Source organism: Lucilia sericata, unplaced genomic scaffold (genome assembly GCF_015586225.1).
Source record: "Lucilia sericata isolate MDLA Ls3-8-SP2 unplaced genomic scaffold, ASM1558622v1 Contig000084F_arrow, whole genome shotgun sequence".
NCBI lineage: Eukaryota > Metazoa > Arthropoda > Insecta > Diptera > Calliphoridae > Lucilia > Lucilia sericata.
Window position 1 is genome coordinate 173958 of NW_023994117.1, and position 27903 is coordinate 201860.

General features: G+C 32.3%; 4 protein-coding genes across 7 annotated transcripts; 1 reads left to right on the top strand and 3 right to left on the bottom strand.

The window, feature by feature from the left end:
• Window positions 1–959: 959 nt before the first annotated feature.
• Window positions 960–2513, top strand: LOC119599698 (aminoacylase-1-like). The gene is made up of 4 exons (XM_037949591.1): window positions 960–1141; window positions 1235–1729; window positions 1799–2216; window positions 2279–2513. The coding sequence occupies exons 1-4, from the start codon at window positions 1057–1059 to the stop codon at window positions 2481–2483; spliced, it is 1203 nt and encodes a 400-aa protein (XP_037805519.1). The 5' UTR covers window positions 960–1056; the 3' UTR covers window positions 2484–2513.
• LOC119599700 (band 7 protein AGAP004871-like) lies at window positions 2417–5151 on the bottom strand. 4 transcript variants are annotated; one of them, XM_037949594.1, is made up of 6 exons: window positions 4979–5151; window positions 4778–4925; window positions 4355–4720; window positions 4120–4285; window positions 3932–4067; window positions 2417–2620 (listed from the first exon to the last, which is right to left on the bottom strand). In XM_037949594.1, exons 1-6 carry the CDS (start codon window positions 5034–5036, stop codon window positions 2532–2534), a joined length of 963 nt encoding a protein of 320 aa, XP_037805522.1. In that variant the 5' UTR covers window positions 5037–5151; the 3' UTR covers window positions 2417–2531. The 4 variants fall into 4 exon arrangements, with proteins under 4 accessions (XP_037805522.1, XP_037805521.1, XP_037805524.1 ...); XM_037949593.1 differs by having other exon boundaries at window positions 2470–2603; XM_037949596.1 differs by having other exon boundaries at window positions 2470–2603; window positions 4778–4901; window positions 4979–5023.
• Window positions 5152–7881: 2730 nt separating this feature from the next.
• Window positions 7882–14542, bottom strand: LOC119599679 (aminoacylase-1-like). Its single transcript, XM_037949555.1, has 7 exons — window positions 14437–14542; window positions 14093–14185; window positions 9294–9638; window positions 8799–8945; window positions 8434–8717; window positions 8236–8372; window positions 7882–8172 (listed from the first exon to the last, which is right to left on the bottom strand). The coding sequence occupies exons 2-7, from the start codon at window positions 14175–14177 to the stop codon at window positions 7968–7970; spliced, it is 1203 nt and encodes a 400-aa protein (XP_037805483.1). The 5' UTR covers window positions 14178–14185; window positions 14437–14542; the 3' UTR covers window positions 7882–7967.
• Window positions 14543–21943: 7401 nt separating this feature from the next.
• Window positions 21944–26516, bottom strand: LOC119599685 (aminoacylase-1-like). Its single transcript, XM_037949561.1, has 7 exons — window positions 26409–26516; window positions 26080–26172; window positions 23310–23654; window positions 22914–23060; window positions 22554–22837; window positions 22355–22491; window positions 21944–22291 (listed from the first exon to the last, which is right to left on the bottom strand). The coding sequence occupies exons 2-7, from the start codon at window positions 26162–26164 to the stop codon at window positions 22087–22089; spliced, it is 1203 nt and encodes a 400-aa protein (XP_037805489.1). The 5' UTR covers window positions 26165–26172; window positions 26409–26516; the 3' UTR covers window positions 21944–22086.
• Between the last annotated feature and the right edge of the window lie 1387 nt (window positions 26517–27903).

Sequence of the window (27903 nt, forward strand, 5' to 3'; positions counted from 1 at the left end):
AGATAGATAGATAGATAGATAGATAGATAGATAGATAGATAGATAGATAGATAGATAGATAGATAGATAGATAGATAGATAGATAGATAGATAGATAGATAGATAGATAGATAGATAGATAGATAGATAGATAGATAGATAGATAGATAGATAGATAGATATGGATGGATGATGGATTGATGTCTTTCCTGACACCAAAACTTAGATCCAAAAATCTTACATTTAAATCAATTTTTTTTGAACTTTCGATTTCAATCTTTAGAACTTTCTGTTTGATTTGAGTTAGAATGCATTAATTGATTGATAACTCAACTATATTTTGCGCAAATTTCCTGAACTAAATGTGAATTATTTTGTGTTCTGTGTAGTAATTGTTTGTTGGGTAATAAAAAATTTGGTATTATTATTATTATTATGAAGATTATTTAAATGATAAGATTATTTTTGTATTCAAACACAGTTGACATTGACTTTTTTGCAAGAATTTTATGAAAATCTCTCAAACAAAGATTTTGCACCTAATTTTTAATCCTACAGCACTACAGTAGGTTGATCTGTGGTGTTTATTTATGTGTTTTTTCTGAAATTTATAACTTCCAAAAGCAGTATTAATCTCTTTGTTAAAGTAAACCTAATCGTTTAAGCATTTTTTTACTCGATAGATCTACATTGTATCTATATAAATCATGAGGGAAAAGTATCAATCTGCAGGGAAAGTATGATAAAAATTGGGAAGCATACCTTATTATTTTAAAAAATCCCCGTTTTTCTTTAAAAAATTCTTTAAAAATACATCTAGCTCGTGTATGTTGGCTTGAGTGTATCGATTATGTGCTGCTTGAAAATCGCTCTTATTCTCCTCACTGTGTTTAAAATACTTGTAAAATACCATACACATTTCTCTTTATAATACTTTGATTCCAGAGAAATGTTTAAATAGTCAATGATAAGAATTAATAATTTTAGTATACTTAACAAAGTTGATCTATAAACAATTAAAAAATACTTCCAGAGTTCTGTATTATTTTTAACTTAATTTGTTGATTTAAAATTAACATGGACAAATGGCAAGATAATGAAGAAATTAAACTGTTTCGGGAATATTTAAGAATACCTAGTGTTCACCCAAATGTGGATTATGGTAAGAATTATATAAAATTTGTTTTATAAGGGGTCGATGTGTATAAGTATTTTTAATATTTGACAAAATAACTATAATTATTCCCCTTTACAGAACCATGTATCCAGTTTCTAATCCGACAAGCCCAATCTCTACAGCTGCCCTATAAAATTTATCATGTTGGTGGTAATTTGAAAACACCACTATTTATTGCCTCTTGGATTGGTACTAATCCAGAATTACCTTCGATATTGGTAAATTCGCACATGGATGTTGTACCCGTTTACGAAGATAAATGGACACATCCTCCGTTTGCGGCCGACATCGATGCTGAGGGTAAAATATTTGCCAGAGGTGCACAGGATTGTAAATGTATTGGCACGCAATATTTCGGAGCAATACGTGCCTTAAAGAGATCAAATACACAAATTAAACGAACTCTTCATGTTATGTTTGTACCAGACGAGGAGATCGGTGGAGTATATGGCATGGAAACCTTTAGTAAAACCCAAGAATTTCGTGATTTAAATGTGGGATTTGCTTTGGATGAAGGTTCGGCAACTGATAATGATAAATTTGTTGCTCATTATGCGGAGAGGAGCATTTGGCGTAGGTGTCATTTAAATTTGAACCAAAAATTGCATTTCCAATTACTTCTTCCATAATTCTTATTTATAGAAATCAATTTTAAATTCAATGGATCTGCTGGTCATGGATCTTTGTTGTTAAAAAATACTCCCGGAGAAAAACTAATAAATTTCTTGAATAATGTCGCAACTTATCGCTCATCACAAGTAAAACTTTTACAATCTAATAATAAATTAAAAATGGGTGATGTAACTAGTATTAATCTGACCATGATCAAAGGGGGTGTACAATCGAATGTTGTACCCACACAATTGGAGGCTTGTTTTGATATGCGCATTGCAGTCGATGTGGATCTTAAGGAATTCGAAAGGCTTTTACAAAAATGGTGCACTGAAGCTGGTGGCGATATAGAATGGGAATGGATTTTTAGATGTGATACTGCTCCGCCCACTAAAATTGATCAAAGCAATCCCTATTGGTGTGCTATACAAAAAGTTTTCAATGAAATGTAAGTCCGAATTCTTTCGCGTTTTATATTTTTATTATAAAATTCATATTATTTTATTAAAGGAATCTAATTTTGGAAGCACATGTTTTCACTGGTGGTACTGATAGTCAATTTTTGCGTAATATTGGTATACCTTCTATCGGCTTTTCTCCCATGAACAATACTCCAACTCTGATGCATGATCATGATGAATATCTTAAGGCTGATGTTTATTTGCGTGGCATTGAAATTTATGTTAATATTTTTAAGGAATTATTAAATTTGTAAAAAGGAATAAATTTGGTTAAAATTTTCAAACTCCACTATCGAAATTCTCTATTTTAGTTTGAAGTTTTTTGTTGACTTTAGTGTCGGGCAAGCAACATTGGGGATCATCGCAGCAATGCTCTGAAATGTTAAAAATACTTAATTATATTTATTAATTATAAATTTAACGGGTTGTGGTTTAGTAATAGCCAAACTAGAAGTATGATATTGATAAAAAAGTAATTAACTCATAACATAGACCATTAATAGGGTTATTTCGAAGACTGCGGTAATGGAAGTTAAATTATAATTATAAAGTTATCAGTAAAGGTCTCTATCATGAACTTTCTATTGCCTCTAGTTTGGACTACTTTCGTAAGTCTGGACTATAGCCAAGGCTAAAGTCTATATTATAGTGTGGTCTAAAATTTGGTCTGCAGTCCGTACAGTATTTTTTGTCTATAGTCGGGACTACAGTTTAGTCTATAGTTGCGACTTTAGTCTGGACTATAGGCTAGTCTATAGTCTCTACTATAGACTGGTCGTTAGTCTGGACTATAGTCTGGCCTTTAGTCTGAACTATAGTCTGGTGTTTAGTCCGAAATATAGTCTGATCTATAGACTGTACTACAGTATAGTTTACAGTCTGTACTATAGTGTGGTCTTTAGCCTGGTATATAGTCTGGACTATATTTTATTTAGTCTATAGTCTAGAGTGCAGTCTATTATATCGTCTGGGATAAAGTTTATGTATGGTGCTAACAATGATCTGGGTTTTAGTCTAGACTATAGTCTGATCTATAGTCTGGACTATAGTCTGATCTATAGTCAGGACTATAGTCTGATCTATAGTCAGACTTTAGTTCAGACTTCAGATATTCCAGACTATATATTACGCCAGAGAATAGACCTGCCTATAGTCTGGACTATAGTCTGGACTATAGGCTAGTCTATAGTCTGGACTATAGGCAGGTCTATAGTCTGGAAAATTGTCTGGCGTAATATATAGTCTGGAATATCTGAAGTATAATCTATAGTCTGGACAATAGTCTTGTTTAGACTATAGTTTGGTCTAGACTATATTTTGGTCTAGGTTAGACTTTATTCTAGTATATTGTCATAACTACATACATTTTGGTCTAAAGACAGATCTATGGTCTGAACTATAGTCTGTTCTATAGTAGAGACTATATTCTGAATTATAGGTCAGATTATAGTCGGTCTATAGCATTATATATTTGTAGTTCTATAGTCTGGACAATATAATGCCCAGATCTATAGTCGAGACGAATCCAGACCGAATCATGACCTTAAGATGTTATTTATCCCCATAAAATGACTGTTAGTAGTATATGTAGATCCGGTAGCATTACCCATAAGGTTAATATATATAACCAATCACATATTGGTTCATAGACACAGAAATTGATTCAAAATAGTTTTATTACAATGCGTTATTTAAAACCTACCATTAGTTCCATTTCCTCTAACAATATTACTACCAAAATTCCTCATAATTTGTCTTATCACACCCATCGGGAAAGGAAATATAACAGTGTGATTATTTTCGGCCGATATAGTATTTAGAGTTTGTAAATAACGAAGCTGTGGAAAAATTAATAAACAAATTGAAATCCATAAAATTAAATAAACATACTTGAAGAGTCATAGGATTTGATTTCATAATATCTGAAGCCGCTTTAAGGTTTATTGAGGCATCCAGTTCACCATGAGCAGCAGCTAATTTAGCTTGGGCTTCACGATCAGCCTCCTGTTCGGCCGCCATGGCTCTTTGCATATTTCTGGGTAAATGTATTTGTTTGCTAATTCCACAAAAGAGAAATATTAAAAATTAGTCCTTTATATCTTGTATGTAAATAAAAACAATTTACATTTCAACACGTTCTACCTTAACGCCCCATTTTTCGGTGGCTTCATCTAAAATTTGTTCAACAGTTTTTGACAATGCCTCCTTAGATGTTAAAAGTTCCATTAGATCTTTTGTGCCCACAACAGTGCGTAGAGTAGCTTGTGCTAATAATTTTGTAGATACGCGAACATTTGAAATTTTTACCACCGAATCCAAAGGATTTCTTATGCTATAATAGACTACGGCATCTACTTGTATGGATACCGAATCTTTTGTTATAATTTCTTGAGGATTGACATCAAAAGATCGTGTACGCAAATCTACTTTTACATATTCATCTACACAGGGTAACAAAAACACCAATCCGGGACCCATAACTCCATCTTTTCTGTAATCAAAAATCGCAAGAAGAATACCTGAGAAAGTAACAACACAACATCTTTACCTGATTTTACCCAAACGAAAAACAATAAGACGCTCAAAAACAGTTACAGTTTTTAGACAAAATATAATGGCAACAGGAAATGTAAGGATAAAAAACAGATACGATAGAAAGATGATAAAATATTCTACAATTTTATAAGTTGTTCCACCTATAAGATTATATAATTAAAAATGTAGATATCTGTTAGAATCGCAAATGTACCTGTGGTTATAATAGGATATTCAGTTTTTAATTGATTGGGTAATTGAGTCCGTTCCATTTTATTATTTAAAGAAATTTAAATTTTACAAATAATTATTTGTCAGGCTTTATATATGATGAAACATAACCCAGCAAAAACTTTAATTTTGGAGACCCACAATACAAAATAAATTCGAAAGGAAGAACATTGTTTTTTATAAATATAAAGCAATTTGGATCGTAAATAGAGATTACAAAGATAACACAGGCCGATAAAATTGAAAAAAGTCGAAACCCTGAGACCAAGTTATTATTTTCTAAACGATTGAGCAGCGCATCAAGTAAAGATATCTCGAAGAATAAAGAAGATATGTTAAGAGTTTATTTTAAATCTGACTGATTGGATTTCAGATGTCATACAACATTTTATAATAAAGTTGTTTGTGAAAAAATTCTACTTTTTTAAATTTCAGGACACGATATCTCGAATTCCAGATGTTATCAAAATAGTCTGATACCAGATTCGGCGTAGCTGAGGTAAACATTTGTCGGCCTGTGTAATTGAATTTCTTGAATTGTGTTGTCATGTGTGTCCCTATTCCTATTATAATTCACTGAACTAAAGGGTCATATTTCAGACTGATACAGTTCTGTTACTACAGTAAAATGAGAAATTTATTCAACCATTGACCAACGTATACGATTCTAAATTTTGAGCTGCGCGAAATCCTAAACTGATCTCAGAGTTTCTCAATGGCGTAGCAATTATAGCCTCTCCTAAACAACTGGCAACTTCTTTTATACTTACTAATAATAAATGAGACTCTGTAGACCGGCCATGGACGGAATAACCATAAGTAAGTAGTGACTACATCCAATACAATTCAGTAGCTTGGATGCAGGCTCGGTTCCATGATCGGATGACGTAACCTAATCAGTTACGGAACTTAAACACAACGATTATAGAAACCATAACAAATTGTAACCAACCGATTACCCCGATGACGACCTTCAGCTTCAGAAAGTGGACGTTTGCACGCATCTAAATACAACGTGTCAGCGCAAGTCTGCAGTCCTAAGCGAAACATCTGTATTGCGAAAGTCCATCAGCCCAATCAAGGATAAGTTGTCTTGGCATCCTATTATGGTGCAAACCATGGTCTGATTGGATAGTTAGAAATCGTGCCAAAAATATGAACTTCTCACAATGCTATGCACCAACTGATTTCGCTTATCTTTCAGTACGCAACAAACGTGTAGCAGATTCCGCAAGTGGTCATCATCTAGTCATCGGAAAAATTCGACTATAAGGTGCTGCTATCAGAGTTTGGAAGGATAAGAAGAGAGTGTACAATAACATAGCGATGGACAGCGATCAGATTCGGTTTCTTCTCCTAAATATGACCAAAATGTCTTGCTCCGAGATTTGAAATTTATGACATCATGAATTATTTCCTAAACAGATTTAATGACTGAAACACTTGCATGTTTTCTTCGACACTTGGAATTTTTTTGATTTCCTAATATTTATGACTATTGATATTAACTCAATTAGACCGATCCCATTCAGAGATTCAGAAGTTGTTGTTTAAGCGAATCTTTGTTATTTTAAATCATTTAGACAGAATGTCTAAGTGCTTAACGTGAACACCACTTGCCTTCACGGCCTTATTTCACGGTAGTCATTTTCATCTATTGGCTAGACTTGAGAATGGGCTACCATGCGCCCCTGAATCCTTCTATTTTTATACATGGTTGTGCCGGTCCATGTACAAGCACTTTGCTAAAGTACTCGAGCTATCTAATCTCTTGCCATAGTAGCCCCGTTGCGGAATAATAGGCAGCATGGGATCAAACCCAATGCAAACCCCGACAAGGAAAAAAGCTATCACTGGTCTATAGTCAATAGGAGGGGAGACAACCCCAACATCAGGAGAAACCAATCCTCCGGTATTGCGGAAGGTGACCCTTTAGATGTCATGAAAGACTACATTACTACCCCCATCAACTAATGACCCATTCCAGTACATTCCTTAACATTTTAAAGCGCGCGAAACCATACTACTGATATGGCCCTGTTGAATCATTTAGACAGGTAGACAGGGTTTTGCAGTGCGATATGGAAGCTCATTAAAATAAAAATGTCAAAAATTCAGAAAAGAGTAGGAGAAAGAATGTAGCATTCTTTTCATGAGATCCTACTTAGCTCTGTATTTGCAGGCGATCGTAGTAAACTAACACCCTATTTGTATTCAAATGTAATATCCGCGTTAAAATATTGACTTAAAATGGCATACATCACGAAAGTCATAGATCCGGTCAGTAACTACTTTCTTGGTCTCTAAATATTTCTCAAAATGGGAGTTTACTTCTAACCTGACGGAGGCTACTGTTTCAAGATTGAGTTTGTTACTTATTTTGGTTGGTCGTTTTCTGAACAAAATCAAAATGAAATTTTGTTAATTAAATTTCTTGAAAATTTGACTAGATAAATACATACATATAATTTTAACCACAATTACTACTTAATTACAAAATAAATTTTATCTGTGGTTATTTATGAACTAGAGTTAACATTATGATAAGTTAAAATTGATTGCATTTTAATATCCCAGCAAAAAAATAACTTCCAAAGAAGCGAAAAAGTCTGCAAAAGTGATGATTTTAACGCAGGCTTGTCATAGAAGGGATGTTCTTTTTTGATTTGATTCCAATTTCACTACTTCTGAAGTCATTCTCATGATGCAGGTTAGGTTATTGCCATAAATTCCAAATACTTCCCGGAAACAACCATAAAAACTTTATTATTACCTTTTCCGAATGGGCTCCTAATTGACCCTTAAGTATTAATAAAACATACAATTTATTTCAATAAAAATATTAATATTTTTTTATTTTAAAATTGAAATAAGTTTTTAAAACAATTGACCATCAATTTATATAAAATTTATTCACATTTTCCACAATCCATAATCAACAACATAACAATCAATTTAAAGGCAAATCCAATTTAGGCATTCAAAACGGCAGGTATAAGTTTCTTATAGATCTCAATACCCTTCAAATATGTATCAGCTTTCAAAAATTCATCGTGATCGTGCAACAAGACGGGAGTGTTATTCATGGGAGAGAAACCAATGGCAGGAACACCAACGTGACGGGTATGACGACTGTCAGTGCCACCGGGGAAGACCAATGTGGTAAGTTTTAAACCTCTGTGGAGTGAAAATATTATATATAGAGATGTCTATAATAAAATTATGTATAAAGTTACTTACAAATCTTTAACAAGACAATTATGGAATGCTACCCAGTAGGGGTTTGAGTTATCGATTTTAGTGGGCTCAACTTTAGGTTCCTTTTGCTCGAATTCTAATTCAATATCACCGCCAGCTTCGACACACCATTGGCGAACCTATGACAAATGTTTAGTAAGGTAATACTGTAATAATTTCTTAATTTCGATAAAAATCTACCTGTTTTTCAAATTCAGCATGATCTACGGTAATGGCAAGTCTTATATCAAAACCCATTTGCATGAATGGAGGAATAACATTACTTTGAACACCACCACTTAAAGTAGTTAAATTGACAGTGGTTACATCTCCAATAGTTAAATTAGGATCACTTTCTAAACGTTTCGATTCATGTTCTCTAAATGCCATCATTTTGTTTAGAATATAATGCAACTTTTCACCCACTGTATTCTTTAACAGCAACGAACCATGACCAGCTTGACCGGTAATTTTGAAGTGGATTTCTTTAAAGAATTAATACAATAATGCAAGTTAGATAAGTTAGGTTTATTATAATCAAAAAGTGTTGTACTAGATATACTCACGCCATATAGATCTTTCAGCATAATATACTTTGAAGATGTCATTTTCGGAAGCAATACCCTCATCCAAAGAGAAGCCAACATTCAGTTTTTTAAAGTCATCAGTCTTAACAAAAGCTTCCATACCCAAATGTCCGCCAATTTCCTCATCTTTAAAGAGGCATGAAAGTAAATTTGTTTGTTTGTTTATTTAATATTTATTATCTCAACACAGATTATAATCTTTAAAACAATCAACTTTAGACAAATAATCTCGTCTTTTTAATTTAAAAATAATCTCTAACCTATAATAAATAACCGGCGTAAAAAATCTTGCAATAGGTGTTATCAAACCGTAAACTAATAAAGATTATTAAGTCAAATAAAGCTTTTAAAAAATTATCACAACTTTTTTAAGATTTTCAAACATTTATCTACTCTACTTTAAACAATTAATTTTTATGACTTATTACGCCTGCCACTGCTTATTACTGCTTTATAAATAGTTCATAAACTAACCTGGTACAAACATTACATGTACAGTTCTCTTCATAGTGGCTCCACTCTTTTTCAAGGCACGTATGGCTGCCAAATATTGCATACCAACACATTTCATATCTTGTGCGCCACGGGCAAATATACGTCCCTCTTCGTCCATTTCAGCGCCGAAAGGTTGATGTTTCCACTTGTCAGCAAATACGGGCACTACGTCCATGTGGGAGTTTAATACCACAGAAGGCAATTGTGGTTGGGTACCTTGCCATGTTATAACGACAATGGGCAAAGTCTTTTTGGCAGGATAGTAAATGGTTATTGGAAGTCCCAGATCTGTAGCTTGTTTCTTGAGGAATGCAACGCAGGGTTCTGGAAATAAAATAGTTAAAAATGTTATATATTTGATGAAAGCTATATTACAGTCGACTAGTTCCTTAACATTTTTTATAGAATTACGGTCGGCCTGGAAGCTTTATTCTAAGATTTTTACGAACAGTTATTTTCCCAATGGAGCCAGCCAGTCGATATTTTAATGCAAAAGATCTTATCGACGTTCTGAGTGGGAACTATATAATCTGTTTGCTATTCTGAAGCTAGATATCGAGAGAAATGTGTTTATCTAACCAAAGATGGAGCCAGATATCTAGATATATGTGCTTTTTTGTTTGCTAGACTTTACATCTTGTAAAAATGAAGAGAAGTTTTAGGTTAAAGACACCAACTTTTCTTACAGGAAGGGGACTTACATATTGCCTAATAAAATCGAAGCTACGCATTACGTTTTTATGATAACTGACTAGACTATAGACAAAATTACAGTCCAAACTATAGGCAATACTATAGTTCAGACTTTAGACTAGACTATAGACTAGACTATAGACTAGACTATAAACTAGACTATAGACTAGACTATAGACTAGACTATAGACTAGACTATAGACTAGACTATAGACTAGACTATAGACTAGACTATAGACTAGACTATAGACTAGACTATAGACTAGACTATAGACTAGACTATAGACTAGACTATAGACTAGACTATAGACTAGACTATAGACTAGACTATAGACTAGACTATAGACTAGACTATAGACTAGACTATAGACTAGACTATAGACTAGACTATAGACTAGAGTATAGACTAGACACTAGACTATAGACTAGACTAGACTATAGACTGGACTATAGACTAGACTATAGACTAGACTATAGACTAGACTATAGACTAGACTATAGACTAGACTATAGACTAGACTATAGACTAGAGTATAGACTAGACTATAGACTAGAGTATAGACTAGACTATAGACTAGACTATAGACTAGACTATAGACTAGACTATAGACTAGACTATAGACTAGACTATAGACTAGACTATAGACTAGACTATAGACTAGACTATAGACTAGACTATAGACTAGACTATAGACTAGACTATAGACTAGACTATAGACTAGACTAGACTATAGACTAGACTAGACTATAGACTAGACTATAGACTAGACTATAGACTAGACTATAGACTAGACTATAGACTAGACTATAGACTAGACTATAGACTAGACTATAGGCTAGACTATAGACTGGACTATAGTCCAGACTTTAGATAATACTATAGTCCAAACTACAGACAAGACTATAGTCCATAATATAGTTCATAGATTATGCTATAGTATAGACTATAGACTGGTCTCTGCTGCAGACTATAGACTACAACGAAGTCAAGAATAGACTATAGTCCTGACTAAAGGACTAGACTATAGTCCTGACTAAAGGCTTTACCATAGTCTAGACTACAGACTATACTACTGCCCAGACTAGACTATACTATAGTCCAGACTATATACTAGACTATAGATTTTTTAAGATTAGAGTTTGAAAAGCGACTTTGAAGTCTTAAACTGAATTTCCAAATAAGATTTTATACCAGTCCGGATCCAGAACTATAGGAAAACTAATCGAATTGTTACAAAGCTTTTTTATTATTTTTTTTATCACAGTATCGGCCTTCGAGATTTATGAGTATAAGAATATATTTTTAAAAGGAGCAGGAGAACAGTGGTCTAGGAAAAATCATGGACCTTTACTGATCATTTTCAATACCTAAAAATCTGATCCACAAAGAAAATTTCAGCTTTCTAAGCTTTTCTTTGAAATGTCATCGCGGACAATGCTAAATTTTCTTTATAATCATTTAAGGTCCCAGATCATACATAATTCTGTATGACAATTTCTTTAAGACGAAATATTATATAAGAACGTATTAACGAATAATTTCTAAGCTGATCGTTTGTCCTAACTATTCCTATTGTTTGCAAAAATTTGTATATTGACAACACTATTGATTTTAAACTAGGAAGAAATCGAAGGAAACCAATTTGTTGTTACCAGCCAAGTCCGCCAGCTAACTTTCAGTGTAAATTTGTATTTGACTTATCACACACAACATGACTGGAGGTTACATTGATTTTATTATTAAATGTAAATATATTATTTCTTTAAAGAACATATGGACAAACCTATTCCAAAGACATCTACATACGAACGTATATATACATACATATCCATATCCTTACACACGCTTAAACAAATGTGAAAAAAAATCTTCCATTGCATGCCAAAGGTCAAGGAAGTTCTTAAAGCAATGGGTTTTTGTTGTTAAATGCGGTAAGAGTGTAAATGTATAATTCGGAGAAAGAAAAATAGGTTGTTGGTAGTGCAAATAATATATATTAAGGTGGCCCCTTAAAGGTGAGTCGCCTGTGAAAATTAACAAATTTTTCAGACTTAACAAATGTAATTTTTTTAAAAAGTAGTTATTTAACTAAACTAGTACAAGTTTTTGGTAATATATAAAACAATAACTTTAAACTTAAGCCACCCTAATATTTATATATTGTAAACAAATACTAGACCAGAAATTCAATATTTTTATTATAGTAGACAAAGACGCCGCGTTTTGACAGAGTACATATAGTGAGCTATAATGTATGAGCCAGTGTTATGTTTGAATACAAACAATTTCAACTTTATTACGAAGAAAGTTAAAAATAACTTTTTTTTTTCGAACGGATGATACTCTCACATGCTATGTACGTACTAAGTTTTTCAAAAAGGATTTTAGAAAGTAATATTTTACATAACTAAAGAATTTTAATCGTTATGCAGATACTGCAAGTAAAAAAAAGGTCCTTCGCGCTTAGTAATAATTGGAATTTTTAACAGAGTTTAACAAGGTCAATTTTATTAAACTAATTTAAACTTTATTCTAGAGCAGCGGTTCGCAAATAGTAATCTGAGGACTCTTTGACTGAGGCAATATTTGAAAATGTTTTCTAGTAATATTTGAAAGAGTTAGTAAATAGTTCGGAAGAAATATGAAAATGCAGGTTCTGAATTTAGTTGTCAATCTTTTAATAATTCTATAACTCTAAACTTTCAATACATTCAAAGGGATCGGTAGGCAAATGTAAAATCTGTAATATGACCTGTCGTAGGACTCTTTCTAAACACAACAAATAGATTAATAGGGAACTTTGAAACAGTTTATGTGATAATGAATCAACAGGCTTAATCCGAGCTAGCATTTTTATCACATTCGAATCTGCACGATTAAAATGATCATATACGAGCATATTTGCTACATTTCTATATCCCGGTAACCATAGCAGTTCTAAATTTGAATTGTTTGCCATCTCGTCAAGAGACGGCCCACATTCGAGAACCAGTCTGGATTTCGTGCAGACTGAAGATAAAGATTTCATGACAAGTTTACTGTCAGTATGGAGTCAGATTTCAATAAATTAATTTGCTGAATGAAATTAATCAGACCTTATGGATACAGTGAAACTCTTGTCAGAAAGGGGCGTGAGAAAATATGTCGATCAAACGATCTACATAATACATTATATGTTTGTTTGAGGATATGGGGTATCTTGGTTTTATCATTCTGTTTACACATGGAAATATCTGGATACTTATTAGATTCTAAAACGATTACACAAACATTCTCTACAAAATTTCATAAGGATCGGCTCATAATTGATCTTACTCTCTTTTCTGAAATCGGTATTGTTAGATTGTTAAAACTCATATGTCGATCGAACAATCTAAAGATGGGGATACCTTGGTTTAATCATTCCCTTTGTAACACATCGAAATATTTAGGGACTTATTAGATTCTTATCTGTACATGTCCGTCTGTCTGATCGTTTCTCTTTTCGTTGAAAACACGATAGGTCCTTAAAGGATCTAGCTAGAGAGCTCAAATTTTTACACAAATATTCTCTACAAAATGGAAAAAAATCGATTCACATTTAAATAAAAATCTCTTTATTAAATTTCATAGGTAGGTAGGTAGAATCGAACCATAATTGATCCTATACTCTCGATCCTAGCCCTTTTCTAGAAATTCTCTTTATCATGATATTTCATAAAAATGATTGGTTATTTATCAATCTCTCGAATTTTAAAGAATTTGAACAAGAAATTGACTATTTATTACAATTATTTTGTAGAAAATAGTAAAATTTCATAACAATAAAAAGGAACACCCTAATGTTTATTATAAAATATTTTGAAAAAATATACGTTTCCCTTTCCTGCTAATTATGTTTACAACAACATTTAAAAAGAAAATTTACAGGAAATACAACAAAATTCATACTGGCACCGGAACTCAGCAATTGTAACTTAATTGTCAATTCAATTACTACGAGCACAACTATGTATCATACAAATTAAGTCCATAAATGATAAAATAACAATTGTTATTAAAAATTTTAAAAATATTTTTTTTTTAAATATTACAAAAAACTTACCATAATCAACATTTGGATGAACACTGGGAATGCGCAAATATTCGCGAAAAATTTTAATTTCTTCATTATTTTCCCAAGCACTCATTTTGGTTACTGCAAATTATAAGATTTTATTTAATTTTTATTTTAAACAAATTTTTATACACTATACAAAATGTATGTTAATTTATTAAAGAAAAAAACTTGTGCTTTCAATTTATTATTTTTTTAATTTAATTCAAATCTACTTGTAAATATATGTATATTTTTGTGTATTAGTTGTTGTTTTGTTAAATCAGCTGTTTAGTTTTTTTGTTATTTAAAAAAAAAAAAACAACATTTATTTGAAAAACTAGCACACTCACTTCAAGTTATTACTTAGTGGATCGGCTGCTTAATGTACACTGAAATATTTTACTCTTTATCGTCGGCTTTTTAAACATATTAAGAGTGTGTTTACATTTGCTTGTTATTGGTCTCTTTATAATTTGTAGTTGCAGACACAACAACTCTTTAAATGAAATGTTTAACAAATACATATGCATAAACATATGGACCCGGCAGTTTGGGAAGTGACAATTGGCCCAATGTTATTACACTAACTATATCGCCATTTTAAAATAACTACAAAAATCGATAACAGTTTAGGATCATAATACTTTTTACTCTTAAAACTTTTTTTAAAATACCAAGTCCATTATTGAAGTGGTAATGGCTCTTCGAAATGGTAATATAATGCATTATACACTGACTGATGGAAATCTATGTTGAAAGCTAATTGTTTAAGGAAATCTTACCAAATCAATCCTCAATGAAAGCTGTTATAGGCTTAAATATTGACCATTTGTCAGCTTTTGAACTGACAAACGAGTATATGTGATTAATATGGAACTGAAATGTGACTCAATGGAAGCCGATATAGGATGAAATATACGCTATTCGAGAGTTTACAAACTAACAACGAGTATACGGAACTGATATTCTAATATATACCGAAAGTCATGCTGTCCTAATTATACGATCTATTCTACAGATTAAACAAAACATGAACGACTCTGATACTCTACACTATTATCTGAGCTGATCTTGGGCCCAGCTGACGAATATAATATCGCTAGTAAATGGTCAATATTTCTTTAATTTCGCGAAGCATGATTTCTGCAGAAAAATAGAAAGGGACCTCGGAGGGGAAGCTCACTTTCATTTTCTCCGCCATTGTGCAATGTAGGCCACCACATTTTGAACGACTTAACAGATCTATTGCGGGATTCTCAACAGGGTTCTGTCTTTAATAGCTTTAATGGCACTTTTGATATTAAACATCTGCTATTTATTAACACTTAGTGAGTGACGAAATCGAGTCGCTAAAAAAAGTAAAAATAGATCCATTACGATAATCCAAAGCTCAAGAAGTCACATGTGAATGCATACTTTGGAACATTTGAACCGCCCATAGCTGAATACACATGGCGCCAATGTAATGCTCTGTATTTGGTGGGTCCAGAAAAGTTCCATCTATTATAAGTTACTAAAAAGACACTGAAGAGCACTGAAAAACGTCTGGAATATTCGACCAGATGTGAAACCGTAATATTCCATCTTGATAACGCTCAACCACATGATGAACTCTTTCACTTCGAAAGATGATATTAAAAAATCCGGTCTATTTGCTCATGGCTTAAAAAATGAGCAGATCTTTTGGCGTGGAATCTATATATTGCCAGAAATATGGTAAAAGGTTATAGCTAACGAAGGCTGATCGTTATATCGTGAGAATATAATATATGAAATGATTTCGTTTGTGATACTTATCAGCTTGAATAGAAACTGATCTTTTTTGCTCTATATACACTGACCCATCATTCTAAGCACAGAAAAGGAACCAAATTGAAAGCCTAAGTGTTTCCGCGATATAGGAGAATCTTACTGACAAATTGATATCTGCCAGTTTCTTTCATATTTCAAACTTTCATAGGTTAGCTTAACTTTTGAAGTACATAGGTCCATATAATGTGGGTTTATTTCAATATTAGTGCTATTAGGTTAGTAGAAACCTTTTAGTACTCTAAGAATATTGCTGATACAGCTAGTTCTCCAAAATTCACCACAAATGTCTAATAAAATTTTCTGGTCGTAGCTACGTCTTTGAAGCAGTTGTTGTTTTGGTGAAAATAAAACATCTCCCAATGTAAAACTAGTTCCAAGTACTGCAGGGAGTGTGAGTAGTCATTTGTAAGTATTAGGGTGGCGTTAAATGAAAATTTTAAGGTCCAAATTCAAAATAATTTGGTATTTAGAATGATCGTTTATATTTTACTTCGACTTTAAAATAAATCGGTATTTTTATGTAATTTCAGATTTCAAAACACTTTAATCAAAATTTAAACTAATATTTCTTTTTAAAATTTTGACATTCCACTAATAACTGTGGCGATATCATGAAGTATTTATGTACATATGTAAATATATTCCGAATTTTATAGATAGTCGATTTATAGAATCATATTCAGTTTCATTCCCCTCGAAGGGAAAATTGCTATCGTGAACTTGCTGTAAACAATTTATTCACAATAGTGGCTTTTGTATGCAACAGCTGTTCATTGTTTACAAAGTTCTATTAAAAAACTTCACAACAGGGGATTTTTTCCCGTCAAAAAAGTTAGTGAACGAAATAAGTGAAAAGGAAACATATTTCACGTGAAATGTTGATTGGCGATAGGGGTGATTGTATATATGTATATGCATGTATACACTTGATTTTTAGTTTTCTTTTACTTTGAATGATCTTACCAACTTCGTTCATTTAACAAAGTGTCACCCTAATATTTATAATCTATAACATTTTATGTGTGAATATGTAGATAACAGTCATTAAAACTTGAAATGTACATGTATAGTATCCCTGTGTGTGTATGTTATTTATCATTATAAAAATAATCTCATTTATCATAAAAAGAGAAGAATTTTGTATGGAAAAATTCGAATGTTAAAATTTTGTTTAAAAATCATTCCTAAAGATTACAATACAATCCGTCAGCGTTAATGTTTTATCAATATTATTAAAAACAAAACAAATTCAAATCAAAATATGATAAAACCTTTAGATATGCTACATAAATTTGTATTAAATCACTTGCGGTTTTAAATTGTACTGATTAGTTTCAGTGAAAGTAAAGTGCAATGGAAATATTTTCAACCGATATCGTCTATACGCGTCTTATAACAACCTTAATTAGACCTTAAGATGGTTTAACTTAAAGAATTTGTTTCGAAAAATAAACGGGGACATGAGATAATGATAATGCAACTGTATTCTTCTTCGGGAAGATCCAAATTTAAGTAGAGACCATGAACATTTTGACATGATCAAGATAATTTCAGAAAATTTTTAATTTTAAATGCGGATAAAACAAAATCCCAGCGTTAAAACATTTCCAAATAAGATCATACGACTTCGTTATATTATTCAACTAGCTTTACCCAGTGTGCTTTGCTACCCTAAAAGCAGTATAAATAAAAAACCCTCTTAACGATATTGAAGATTCTAACTGCAATAGTTCTCTAGATTTACAATATGTTACATATTAGAGATGCCAAGCAAATTACTGAAAGTTCGCCAATTTCTATCTATCTATGAAAAACTTTAATAATATAATAGTTTCCAAGATATACGAAATTTTGTATTTAATTCATTTATGTGGTGCCAAGCTCCCAATTGAAAGCTCGCCCGTTATTCTCTAAATGTTCACATGAATGTCAGTAATTTTTATGTAAAATTTTAAGATTCTAGCTCTAATAGTTTCTCAGATATACAATTTTTCTATTTCATTCATGTGGGGGCTTCAAGCTCCCCAGATGAAAGTCCGATCTTTTTCCTCCAAAATATTCAGATGATTATTGAAGTAATTTCTGCAAAATTTGAAGAATCTAGTTCTATTAGTTTCCCAGATGAACAAAATTTTATATTTAAGTCATATGGGAGTTGTCAAGTTCCCCATTGAAAGTCCGCCCGTTATACTCTCATTGTTCAGATGAATGTCAAAGTTTTTCAAGTACAATTGGAAGATTCTAGCTCTAATAGTTTCACGCCCCCCATATGAAAGTCCGCTCGTTCTCCCCCAAAATGTTCAGTTGAATATTAAAGTAATTATGCAAAATTTGAAGAATCTAGTTCTATTAGTTTCCCAGATAAATGAATTTTTGTATTTAATTAATATGGGAAGTGCCAAGTCCCCCATTTAAAGTCTGCCAATTATTCCCTAAATGTTCACATTAATGTCAAAGTACTTCATGTAATATTTAAAGATTCTACATCTAATAGTTTCTCAGATATAAGAATTTTTCTATTTAATTCATGTGGGGGTTTCAAGCCCCCAAGATAAAAGCCCGCCCTTTTTTCTCCAAAATGTTTAGATGAATATTAAAGTAATTTGTGCAAATTTTGAAGAATCTAGTTCTATTAGTTTCCCAGATACGAAATTTTGTATTTAATTAATATGGGAGGTACCAAGTCCCCCATTGAAAGTCCGCCCGTTATACTCTAATTTCTCAGATATACGAATTTTTCTATTTAATTCATTAATTAATATATATATTAATTAATATGGGAGGTGCCGCTCCCCTCATGGGTAGTCCGCCAATTTATTTCCCAAAATGTTAACATGGATGTTAAAGTTATTTGTGCAAAATTTTAAGATTCTAACTGTAATTGTTTCTAAGATAAACGAATTTTTGTTTTTAATTTATATGGGAGGTGCCACGCCCCCTAATGCTAGTCCGCCCACTTTTTGTCCTAAATAATCATATTGACACTAAAGTGGCTCCGACAAAATTTGAGTACTAACTGTTATATTATCTCAAATATACGGATTTAATATTTTATAATATGGGAGTGGCACCTCGCCCACTTGAAATTTCAAAATAAAAAGTAGCCTATTACCTATTCCAGACATACAGGAATACGCTGTGAAAATTTCAAGAAAATCGGTTCAGCAGTTTTGTAGTCTATAACGTTCAAACATACAAACACACATTCATTTTTATATATATAGATGTGTTCGATTCCCTTTCCCACATCTTTAAATCTGCTTTATTAGACCGCTTGGTTACCGATAATTCCAGAATGACCTAGTACTACTGGAAGAAAAGTCGATTGTGGCTTTCTTAAAATCTAATATAGTTTTAGACTTAACTGAGATAACGCCCTACTTTACACATTTAATAAAAGCACGGACTTTCACCTGAAAGCTAATATTATGATCTGGAAATAGTAATATACATATACGTACATATTTCAGTTTCTGTATTTTCAATGTAGATTTCCATGCCTGTTCTATCTCTTGTTCTTAGCTCAAAAGTACTACTTGATCATGATCATTTATCTGAAATCACTGTCTCGCAATTGCTGACAATATATTATTGAAGTGTCACTAGTAAACACCAGTTTTTGCTTTATGGTTCTTTTACATAGCACCCAACAACAACATTGTTGATTCTAACCACTACTATATGTGATATTTCAATTTCCGATCAAGAATCATGCTAAAGTATACAATCCTGACATCGACATTTTGCCCTTTTGGTTGAGCCCTGCCGAACTATCTTATACCCAACGATATGTAAAAAACGTTTTCAATTCCTTGAAGAAAATAGCTTGAGATCATGGAATGTGTTATAAGTGCTTTCCAAAAGGTAATAGATTACTCTCATTATGTACGTTTAAGATTATTTCTGTTGTCTTTTGATCATTAGTATAAATTTCATGGGAAGCCCTTACAAAATTCTATATTATACTATATCAGGCCCTCGATGACAAGCAATTTTTAACATCTATAGACTATTAGGAGATTTTAAATTTAGATTTCTTTTGTTTTATCTAAATTACTTGTTATTGTTTAAATTAATATGCATTTTATTATAATCTTAACTTTATCAAAGTTTTAATAAAATATATACATATGTATGTATGTACATATATTAGACCGACTCACTTTGTATGGGAAGCAAAAACGTGTTTTTGTTACCCCTCTCAAAATTTACCTTGCTCTGTTTTATGATGATTCCCAAAATATTTTAAGTCTAGCGATGACCGTTCGTGACCGAATTAAAAAAAGGTATTTTGAATTATTTTTTTTTTTTTTGAATTGTAGTATTGTTTTGAAACAATATATTCAATATGGGGTAACGTTTGAAAGGGGGTTTAAAGCCGCGTCCAATGACGTATTAATCATAGAAAACCGAATATTTTGAGGGGGGTAATCCAAGCACCATTTTTTGTGAGTCGGTCTAATATATATGCATAACGACCACATAGATACTTAGGGTTTCTGATTCTGGAAAAAGTACCAAAATAATTCGGTTTATATCCCTAAAAGTGCAGTAAGAACTAAACTAGTCTATATATATACTAGCCTATAGAGACTTCTATAGCCTTGACTACAGATCAGTCTATAGTGTTGTCTATAGAGCAGTTTATAGTCTTGACTATGGAACAGTCTATAGTCTTGACTATAGAGCAGTCTATAGTCTTGACTACAGAGTAGTCTAAAGTCTTGACTATAGAGAAGTCTATAATCTTGACTATAGAGCAATCAATAGTCTTCACTATAGAGCAATCTATAGTCTTGACTATAGAGCAATCTATAGTCTTGACTATAGAGCAATCTACAGTCTTGACTATAGAGCAATCTATAGTCTTGATTATAGAGCAATCTATAGTCTTGACTATAGAGCAATCTATAGTCTTGACAATAGAGCAGTCTATAGTCTTGACTATAGAACAGTCTATAGTCTTGACTACAGAGTAGTCTAAAGTCTTGACTATAGAGAAGTCTATAATCTTGACTATAGAGCAATCAATAGTCTTCACTATAGAGCAATCTATAGTCTTGACTATAGAGCAATCTATAGTCTTGATTATAGAGCAATCTATAGTCTTGACTATAGAGCAGTCTATAGTCTTGACTATAGAGCAGTCTATAGTCTTGACTATAGAGTAGTCTATAGTCTTGACTATAGAAGAAGTCTATAGTCTTGACGATAGAGCAGTCTATAGTCTTGACGAAAGAGCAGTCTATTGTCTTGACTACAGATCAGTCTATAGTCTTGACGAAAGAACAGTCTATTGTCTTGACTACAGATCAGTCTATAGTCTTGACTACAGATCAGTCTATAGTCTTCACTACAGATCAGTCTATAGTCTTGACTATAGAGCAGTCTATAGTGTTGACTATGAAGAAGTCTATAGTGTTGACTATGAAGAAGTCTATAGTATAGACTATAGAAACGTCTGTAGTCTTGACTATAGAGAGGTCTATATGTAGTCTTGAATATAGAGAAGCCTATTAAGGTCTTTACTATAGAGAAGAAATACTACAGCTCCGCATTCGTTTTTTAGTTAACTTCCGTAAATTGCCTCCCCTGTAATAGGAAGTGGATTAGGTATAACATTACTTTCTATTCCCGATTTCTCTGGTCTCTGATGATGTAAAGCTTATCCCCTACAATCTCCCCAATTACCATCTATCTCTCAGAAAATGTGTTCATATCCGTTGTTTCCATTTTCAATCAAATTCATGTTACACATTTCGTAATAACTTGGACTTACACTGGGAAGCTAGTGTTGCGATTTGCTATACCGCAATAGATCTCGGTTTCATGATTTTCAATATAGATCCCATGATCGATTTATCTTCCAGTTTAGCACTTTTAGTCCAACAACTTTCACTACTTCTTAAGTCATTCTCAAGATGCAGGTTAGGTTATTGCCATAAATTCCAAATACTTCCCGGAAACAACTATAAAAACTTTATCATTACTTTTGCCGAATGGGCTCTTAATTGACCCTTAAGTATTAATAAAGCATACAATTTATTTCAATAAAAATCTTAATATTTTTTATTTTAAAATTGAGATAAGTTTTGAAAAGAATTGACTATCAATTTATATAAAATTTATTCACATTTTCCACAATCCATAATCAGCAACATAACAATCAATTTAAAGCCAAATCCAATTTAGGCATTCAAAACGGCAGGTATAAGTTTCTTATAGATCTCAATACCCTTCAAATATGTATCAGCTTTCAAAAATTCATCGTGATCGTGCAACAAGATGGGAGTGTTATTCATGGGAGAGAAACCAATGGCAGGAACACCAACACGACGGATATGACGACTGTCAGTGCCACCGGGTAAGACCAATGTGGTATGTTTTAAACCTCTGTGGAGAGAAAATATTAGATATAGAGATGTCTATATTAAAATTATGTTTAAAGTTACTTACAAATCTTTGACAAGACAATTATGGAATGCTACCCAGTAGGGGTTTGAGTTATCGATTTTAGTGGGCTCAACTTTAGGTTCCTTTTGCTCGAATTCTAATTCAATATCACCTCCAGCTTCGACACACCATTGGCGAACCTATGACAAAATGTTATGTAAGGTAATACTGTAATAATTTCTTAATTTAGATAAAAGACTACCTGTTTTTCAAATTCAGCATGATCTACGGTAATGGCAAGTCTTATATCAAAACCCATTTGCATGAATGGAGGAATAACATTACTTTGAACACCACCACTTAAAGTAGTTAAATTGACAGTGGTTACATCTCCAATAGTTAAATTAGGATCACTTTCCAAACGTTTCGATTCATGTTCTCTAAATGCCATCATTTTGTTTAGAATATAATGCAACTTTTCACCCACTGTATTCTTTAACAGTAACGAACCATGACCAGCTTGACCGGTAATTTTGAAGTGGATTTCTTTAAAGAATTAATACAATAATAGTGAATTTAGATTTATTATAATTAAAAGAAGTATTGTAGGCAAAATACTCACGCCATATAGATTTTTCAGCATAATATACGTTGAAGATGTCATTTTCGGAAGCAATACCCTCATCCAAAGAGAAGCCAACATTCAGTTTTTTAAAGTCATCAGTCTTAACAAAAGCTTCCATACCCAAATGTCCACCAATTTCCTCATCTTTAAAGAGGCATGAAAGTAAATTTGTTTGTTTATTTAATATTTATTATCTCAATACAGAGTATAATCTTTAAAACATTCAACTTTAGACAAATTATCTCGTCTTTTTAATTCAAATTCTCGAATAATAATCTCTAACCTATAATAAATAACCGGCGTAAAAAATCTTGCAATAGGTGTTATCAAACCGTAAACTAATAAAGATTATTAGCAGCTTATTACTGCTTTATAAATAGTTCATAAACTAACCTGGTACAAACATTACATGTACAGTTCTCTTCATAGTGGCACCACTCTTTTTCAAGGCACGTATGGCTGCCAAATATTGCATACCAACACATTTCATATCTTGTGCGCCACGGGCAAATATACGTCCCTCTTCGTCCATTTCAGCGCCGAAAGGTTGATGTTTCCACTTGTCAGCAAATACGGGCACTACGTCCATGTGGGAGTTTAATACCACAGAAGGCAATTGTGGTTGGGTACCTTGCCATGTTATAACGACAATGGGCAAAGTCTTTTTGGCAGGATAGTAAATGGTTATTGGAAGTCCCAGATCTGTAGCTTGTTTCTTGAGGAATGCAACGCAGGGTTCTGGAAATAAAATAGTTAAAAATGTTATATATTTAATGAAAGTTATATTACAGTCGACTAGTTCCTAAAATTTTTTATAGAATTACGGTCGGCCTGGAATCTTTATTCTGAGATTTTTTCGAACAGTGATTTTCTCAATGGAGCCAGCCAGTCGATATTCTAATGCAAAAGATCTTATCGATGTTCTGAGTGGGAACTATATTATCTGTTTGCTATATAGATGAAGCTAGATATCGACTAGCTAGATACCAACTTTTCTTAAAGGAAGGGAATTTACAAATTGCCTATAAAATCGTAGCTACGTTTTCTAGACTATAGACTAGACTATAGACTAGACTATAGACTAGACTATAGACTAGACTATAGACTAGACTATAGAATAGACTATAGACTAGACTATAGACTAGACTATAGACTACACTATAGACTAGACTATAGACTAGACTGTAGACTGGACTATAGACTTAACTATAGGCTAGGCTATAAACTAGACTATAGACTAGCAATAATTGAAAATGTTTTCTAGTAATATTTGAAAGAGTTCGTAAATAGTTCGGAAGAAATATGAAAATGCAGGTTCTGGATTTAGTTGTCAATCTTTTAATAATTCTATAATTATAAACTTTCAATACATTCAAAGGGATCGGTAGGCAAATGTAAAATCTGTAATATGACCTGTCGTAGGACTTTTGAACTTTGAAACTGTTTATGCGATAATGAATCCACATGCTTCATGCCAGCTAGCAGGTTTTATCACATTCGTATCATTTATGACTCTTCTGCATGATTAAAATGATAATATACGAGCTTATTTTCTGATCATTAATGATACTTTTGACAGGAGAAGATGGTACCTATCTTCTAAAATGTAATTTTTAGGAGTCAAAAAAAGACTCAGTTTACTGATTAACATCCAACAATCTTCCAAAATCTAGCTGGGATATTGACATAACTAATCTTGAAACAAGTTCTGGAGATCAACATATTTATAAAGCTGGAGATTGTATAAATGTCTAAAGAGGTTCGTGCTGCATAATATGTTGGAAGCTTCTATTCTATTTGTTGTATCTAAGATATATAATTTCCTTGACATTATGAATTTAAATTTTAGGTTAGATTTATGAGGCAGTTTACAAGATAGGCGACTTACTTGGATTACTCCTCGACCCTACCATAGCACACTACATGTTCAACATAAAATCGAATCAATCCGATTCAGGAACAAACGATAGAGATAAAAGAATTTGAGATTTCCAGCAAAATAGAGGAACACAGATTTGTCCGTTATGTATTCGGAGCCAATTTTCGCTAACTTGTTCGCTATAATATTCCCTGGAACATTTCAGTATCCCGGTAACCACAGCTGTTCTAGATTTGAATTGTTTGCCACCAGGTTCGCGAACCAGCCGGGATGTCGTGCAGACTCCAGATAAAGATTTGAGATCAGGTTTTTTTCTAAATAATATGTCGATCGAATGATCTACATGTACCGACTATCAGAGAATATCTTGGGTATCTTGGTTTTATCATTCTGTTTATAACACATCAAAATATCTGGGGACTTATTAGATTCTAAAACGATCTAGACGCGATAGGGCCAAAATGATCTAGCTAGAGAGCTAAAATCGGTCCACATATAAATCAAATTTCTGCCCTCTTTTCTGAAATCGGTATTGTTAGATTGTTGAAAGTCACATTTGTCGATCGAACGATCTACATAATATTTTAATACCGACCATTAAAGAAAATGGAGGAATCTGGGTTTTATTATTTCCTTTTTAACACATCGAAATATCTGGGTACTTCTTAGAATTTTAAGCGATCTATACATGTCCGTCAGTCTGTCTGATCGTTGTTCTTTCTGTTGAAAACACATTTAGGCCTAAAAGGATCTAGCTAGAGAGCTCAAATTTTACACAAATATTCTTCACAAAATGCACAAAATTTCGATCCAGATTTAAATCAAATTTCTTTATTAAATATCATAAGGATCGACGCAGAATTCATGCTATCCTTTCGATCCTAACACTCTTCAAGAAAATCTCTTTATTATAATATTATATAAAATAATTATATTAAAGAATTTAACCAAAAAATTTACTATTTATTAGAATTATTTTGTAGAAAATAGTAAAATTCCATAACAATAAAAAGGAACACCCTAATGTTTATTATAAAATATTTTGAAAAAAATATACGTTTCCCTTCCCTGCTAATTATGTTTACAACAACATTTAAAATGAAAATTTACAGGAAATACAACAAAATTCATACTGGCACTGGAACTCATCAATTGTAACTTAATTGTCAATTCAATTACTACGAGCACAACTATGTATCATACAAATTAAGTCCATAAATGATAAAATAACAATTGTTATTAAAACGTTTTAAAATATTTTTTTAAATATTACAAAAAAATTACCATAATCAACATTTGGATGAACACTGGGAATGCGCAAATATTCGCGAAAAATTTTAATTTCTTCATTATTTTCCCAAGCACTCATTTTGGTTACTGCAAATTATAAGATTTTATTTAATTAAAAAAAAATGTTTGTACTCTATACAAAATGTATGTTAATTTATTAAAAAAAAAAAAACTTTTGCTTTCAATTTATTATTTTTTTTTTAATTTAATTCAAATCTACATGTAAATATATGTATATTTTTGTGTATTAGTTATTGTTTTGTTAAATCAGCTGTTTAGTTTTGTTATTTAAACAACATTTATTTGAAAACTAGCACACTCACTTCAAGTTATTACTTAGTGGATCGGTTTTTTAATGTACACTGAAATATTTTACTCTTTATCGTCGGCTTTTTAAACATATTAAGAGTGTGTTTACATTTGCTTGTTATTGGTCTCTTTATAATTTGTAGTTGCAGACACAACAACTCTTTAAATGAAATGTTTAACAAATACATATGCATAAACATATGGACCCGGCAGTTTGGGAAGTGACAATTGGCCCAATGTTATTACACTAACTATATCGCCATTTTAAAATAACTACAAAAATCGATAACAGTTTTGGATCATAATACTTTTTACTCTTAAAACTTTTTTTAAAATACCAAGTCCATTATTGAAGTGGTAATTAATGGCTCTTCGAAATGGTAATATAATGCATTATACACTTGACTGATGGAAATCTATGTTGAAAGCTAATTTTTTGAGGAAATCTTAGACTTTAGCACTTGATAACAGGTATCTCACTTATTAGGTCATAAAGGCATTTTTGCGTTGATGATGTTTAAATATAATAGCTCATAGAGTTGCTCCCAGCTTTGTAACTTGAGAATTTCGAGACAATATTGACTGCATCCCTCGACCATGAACCAACTGAGACGGAAATAACAAAGCTGTTATTGGCTTAAATATTGACCATTTGGGAGCTTTTGAACTGACAAACGAGTATATGTGAGTATATGGAACTGATATGTGACTCAATGGAAGCCGATATAGGATGAAATATACGCTATTCGAGAGTTTACAAACTAACAGATTAAACAAAACATGAACGACTCTGATACTCTACACTAGTATCTGAGCTGATCTTGAGCCTAGCTGACGAATATAATAATCCTAGCAAATGGTCAATGTCCCTTTGATTTCGCGAAGCACGATTTCTGCAGAAAAATTGAAAAGCAACAGGGAGAGGAAGCTCACATTCACTTTCTCCGCCATTGTGCAATTTAGGCTACTACATTTTGAACGACTTAACAGATCTATTGCGGGATTCTCAACAGGGTTTCTGTCTTTAATAGCTTTTATAGCACTATGATATTAAACATCTGCTATTTATTAACACTTAGTGAGTGACGAATTGGAGTCGCTGAAAAAATGAAAAATAAATCCATTACGATAATCCAAAGCTCAAGAACATTGGAACATTTGAACCGCCCATAGCTGAATACACATGGCGCCAATGTAATGCTCTGTATTTAGTGGGTTCAGAAAAGTACCATCTATTATGAGTTACTAAAAAGACAATCACAGAGGACCTCTGCAGAATACAATTTAAAGTGAGCACTGAAAAACTTCTGGAATATGCGACCAGATGTGAAACCGTAATATTCCATCTTGATAACGCTCAACCACATGATGAACTCTTTCACTTCGAAAGATGATATTAGAAAATGCGGTCTATTTGCTCAAGGCTTAAAAAATGGGCCGTTCTTTTGGCGTGGAATCTATATATTGCCAGAAATATGGGAAAAGGTTATAGCTAACGAAGGCTGATCG

Excerpts from the sequence above, each read along its gene's own strand:
- LOC119599700 (XM_037949593.1), bottom strand. The coding sequence starts at position 5,036 with ATGGAACGGACTCAATTACCCAATCAATTAAAAACTGAATATCCTATT. Across the intron at positions 4,926-4,978 it reads ATATCCTATTATAACCACAG|GTGGAACAACTTATAAAATT; the intron begins GTACATTTGCGA and ends ATAATCTTATAG. Across the intron at positions 2,604-3,931 it reads TAGAGGAAATGGAACTAATG|AGCATTGCTGCGATGATCCC; the intron begins GTAGGTTTTAAA and ends TTAACATTTCAG.
- LOC119599698 (XM_037949591.1), top strand. The coding sequence starts at position 1,057 with ATGGACAAATGGCAAGATAATGAAGAAATTAAACTGTTTCGGGAATAT. Across the intron at positions 1,730-1,798 it reads TGCGGAGAGGAGCATTTGGC|AAATCAATTTTAAATTCAAT; the intron begins GTAGGTGTCATT and ends TCTTATTTATAG. Across the intron at positions 2,217-2,278 it reads CAAAAAGTTTTCAATGAAAT|GAATCTAATTTTGGAAGCAC; the intron begins GTAAGTCCGAAT and ends ATTTTATTAAAG.
- LOC119599685 (XM_037949561.1), bottom strand. The coding sequence starts at position 26,164 with ATGAGTGCTTGGGAAAATAATGAAGAAATTAAAATTTTTCGCGAATAT. Across the intron at positions 22,838-22,913 it reads TGCTGAAAAATCTATATGGC|AAATCCACTTCAAAATTACC; the intron begins GTGAGTATTTTG and ends AATTCTTTAAAG. Across the intron at positions 22,492-22,553 it reads ATGCTGAATTTGAAAAACAG|GTTCGCCAATGGTGTGTCGA; the intron begins GTAGTCTTTTAT and ends ATTTTGTCATAG.
- LOC119599679 (XM_037949555.1), bottom strand. The coding sequence starts at position 14,177 with ATGAGTGCTTGGGAAAATAATGAAGAAATTAAAATTTTTCGCGAATAT. Across the intron at positions 8,373-8,433 it reads ATGCTGAATTTGAAAAACAG|GTTCGCCAATGGTGTGTCGA; the intron begins GTAGATTTTTAT and ends CATTTGTCATAG. Across the intron at positions 8,173-8,235 it reads AATTGTCTTGTTAAAGATTT|AGGTTTAAAACTTACCACAT; the intron begins GTAAGTAACTTT and ends TTCACTCCACAG.